This window comes from Silene latifolia, chromosome 11 (assembly GCF_048544455.1).
Source record: "Silene latifolia isolate original U9 population chromosome 11, ASM4854445v1, whole genome shotgun sequence".
NCBI classification, from domain to species: Eukaryota; Viridiplantae; Streptophyta; class Magnoliopsida; order Caryophyllales; family Caryophyllaceae; genus Silene; species Silene latifolia.
Genome location: NC_133536.1, coordinates 126,654,909 through 126,658,520, shown reverse-complemented (window position 1 = coordinate 126,658,520; position 3,612 = coordinate 126,654,909). Strand labels below are relative to the sequence as shown.

The 3,612-nt window shown below is 40.7% G+C and overlaps 1 protein-coding gene across 1 annotated transcript; it reads left to right on the top strand.

The window, feature by feature from the left end:
• Positions 1-636: 636 nt before the first annotated feature.
• LOC141613962 (uncharacterized) lies at positions 637-3,360 on the top strand. The gene is made up of 4 exons (XM_074432705.1): positions 637-938; positions 1,035-1,473; positions 1,558-2,543; positions 2,781-3,360. Exons 1-4 carry the CDS (start codon positions 637-639, stop codon positions 3,358-3,360), a joined length of 2,307 nt encoding a protein of 768 aa, XP_074288806.1.
• The last annotated feature ends 252 nt before the right edge of the window (positions 3,361-3,612 follow it).

Genomic DNA, 3,612 nt, shown 5'->3' with positions numbered 1-3,612 from the left:
TAATAAGTTAGTTAATTACTATTTCTAATAAAGTTAGGAAAGCTAGATTTTCCTAATCCTAGTCAAATTAGAATACCCTAAATCTGATTGTATTCTAGTTTTTAGTATTTTAATTACTTTCCTAGTTAGTTTAGGAAAGGGGAATAATTTTCCTAGTTAGTTTAGGAAAAGGAAAGATAGCTTAATTTCCAAGCTAGGGTTTAGGTCGACTTGTGACCTCGTTTAGGAGTATATTAGGCCGTGTATGATCAGAGAAAGATCATCGAATTTCCAGCAATAAAAATTGCTTACATTTGTGAGCATTATTCTGATTAGGTTTGCGAGCTTAATCTTTAGATCTTCCTTGCGAGGTCGATTGCGTGAATCTGCGTTTGACACCTTGCGAGGTTAGGACTAGGAATTCACCATACTATCCAGTTACATTCATAATCACGAAATAATCAGTCCAAACAACACAATTTCCGCTGCAAATTTACCAAGTATCACGACATATACAATCTCGGGGAATAGCAAACTCGAACGAACAGTTCAACGATCTGTTCAATCTCGTTTTTCATACGGTTTTACATCAAATTGGTTACCAGAGCTAAGTTCAGATTTATTCCTTAATAGATCTGTCTTGGGACGTTGCTAATCATGGTTAAAGACGGTGAAGAAGGTCCGAAAACATGGGAAGATGGTCATAACGAGCTGAAATTGGAGATGGCTCAGATGGCTTATGTGTTGAAAAATATAGCAAGCATGTTGAAGGTTAAAGAGAAGAAAAAAGAATCGGACACTCCATCCGAATCTGAAGAAGAGGACGAGCAGCCAAAGAGGAAGTCAAAAAATAAGAACGATGATGATCGGGGTTTAAAACTCGATATTCCTGACTTTGATGGCGAGATGGATCCGGAAAAATTTCTGGATTGGATAAGACAAGCTGAAAGGGTTTTCGAGTATAAAGAATACGATGACAAGAAGCAATTTAAAGTTGCAATCTTGAAACTTACAAAGTATGCATCTTTATGGTACGAAAATCTGAAAAAACAAAGAAGAAAGGAAGGCAAAGACAAGATCGAATCTTGGATCAAACTAAAGAAGCACTTGATGAGGCGATTCTGCCCAAGGGATTATGAGCAAGATAACTACTTAAAGCTCCAATCTTTAGAGCAAGGAAGCATGTCCGTGACTGATTACATCAAAGAATTCGAAAAGATGTCAATCGTGTGCGATCTTGAGGAGAAAGAAGAGCTAAGAGTGGCGAGATTCATCAAGGGCCTAACACCCGCAATTGCAACGAAGGTAGAAATTCAGAATTTCGATGGATTTAGCGATGTCTGCAGATTGGCGTTAAAATTCGAAAAGCATGATAAGGCACGAAAACCTTATACTTATTCCAAGGGACAAAGTTCGGGAACAAGTTCGTATTCCAGGCCAGCTCCTAGCAAGGCTAAAGAAACCCCGAAAGAAGAACCCAAGGACAAAGGAAAGGTTGTTGCTTAGCCAAAAGGGAATTCTTTGAGGCGTTGTTTCAAGTGTCAAGGCTATGGACATATAGCAAACGAATGTCCTCAGAAACGAGCCCTAACAGCTCAAGAATTATGTGATTTGATCCCCGTATTTGTCACGCCAGAGGAAGAAACAGTCCAAGGGAATGTTGAAACTGATGGTGAAGGAATAGTCTATGATTTGGATCCGTTGAGTGACGAGGAGTGCTTAGTGCTGCGTAATTTGCATATGGAAACGGGTTCAGCTGAGAATGAACAACGGGAGCAAATCTTCCATACTCGGTGCAAGGTAAACCGTAAAATTTGCAATCTTATTATTGATAGTGGATCGTGTGCTAATGTAGTAGCAAGGGACCTTGTTGATGAACTAAAATTGCAAACTAAAGACCGAGTTAAACCATATAAATTGCATTGGCTGAATGGGGAGAATGGGATTCAAGTTAAGAAACAAGCCTTAGTTTCGTTGAGTTTAGGACCCTATACTGATGAGGTGTGGTGCGATATAATTCCTATGAATGCATGCCACATTCTGTTGGGTAGGCCTTGGCAATTCGATAGAAAGGTTGAACATGACGGGAGAGCCAATGTGTATAGCGTGATGAAGGGTAATGTGAGATATAATCTGAAACCTATGTCACCTAACAAGATTAAAGAGTCTAAAACAAAGAAGGGGAGTATGTTTATGGAGGCTCGGGAGGTTGAGGAAGCTTTAGCTCGTGGAGAACGAACTTATGTGCTGATGGTTCGTGAATTAGGGTCCGTTGGTGTGTGTAATGACCGTGGGGTACAGGAGCTATTAGAAGAGTTCCGGGATGTGTTTCCGGATGAATTACCGGATGGGTTACCTCCTTCACGTGGTATTGAACACCAAATAGATCTGATTCCAGGGGCGGCATTGCCTAATAAGCCGGCCTATCGTTGTAATCCAGAGGAAGCAAAGGAGTTACAGAGACAAGTCCAAGAATTGATAGATAGAGGATATGTTCAAGAGAGTTTAAGTCCTTGTGCGGTGCCTGCGTTACTAGTGCCAAAGAAGGAAGGGACTTGGAGAATGTGCATTGATAGTAGAGCGGTGAATAACATTACAATCAAATATCGCTTTCCTATGCCAAGACTTGATGATATGCTTGACGAACTTTCTGGTTCGTGTGTCTTTTCTAAACTGGATTTGAGGAGTGGCTACCATCAAATGAGGATTCGAGAAGGGGATGAGTGGAAGACCGCGTTTAAAACGAAGCAAGGATTATATGAATGGCTTGTGATGCCGTTTGGATTGTGCAATGCTCCTAGTTCGTTTATGAGGTTGATGAATGAAGTGTTGAGGCCGTTCCTTAACAAATTTGTGGTGGTCTATCTTGACGACATCCTGATTTATAGCAAAGATGAAGAGTCGCACAAACGACATTTGCGAGCTGTGTTTGAAGTGTTGCGAGATCAGAAGCTTTATGGTAAGTTGGAAAAATGTACTTTTATGGTCTCAAGTGTTGTCTTTCTTGGTTATATTGTGGGAAAAGACGGAGTAAGTATGGACCCATCCAAGGTCGATGCTATTCAAGCCTGGCCAGTTCCGAAATCAACTACAGAGGTGCGAAGCTTTCATGGTTTAGCATCATTTTATAGACGGTTCATCCAGGGTTTTAGCTCGATTGTGGCTCCAATTACAGAGCTAACCAAGAAGGGAGAGTTCGTGTGGACTAACAGCGCCCAAAAGGCGTTTGAAGAAGTGAAACGCAAGCTATGCTCCGGACCTGTTTTAGCACTACCTGATTTTAATAAATTGTTTGAAGTCGAGTGTGATGCAAGTGGTGTTGGGATTGGTGCCGTGTTAATACAAGAAAAGAGGCCTATTGCATATTTCAAAGAAAATTAAACGGGGCAAGGTTGAACTATTCAACCTATGACAAGGAGTTTTATGCAATCGTGAGAGCATTGGATCATTGGAGTCATTATCTGCGTCCGAAGCCGTTTATTCTACATTCTGATCACGAGGCTCTTAAACACATCCATGGACAGCAAAAGTTAAATCAAAGACATGCCAAATGGGTAGAATTCTTGCAATCATTCACGTTTTCTTCAAAATATAAGACGGGAAGTTCTAATATCGTGGCTGATGCATTATCAC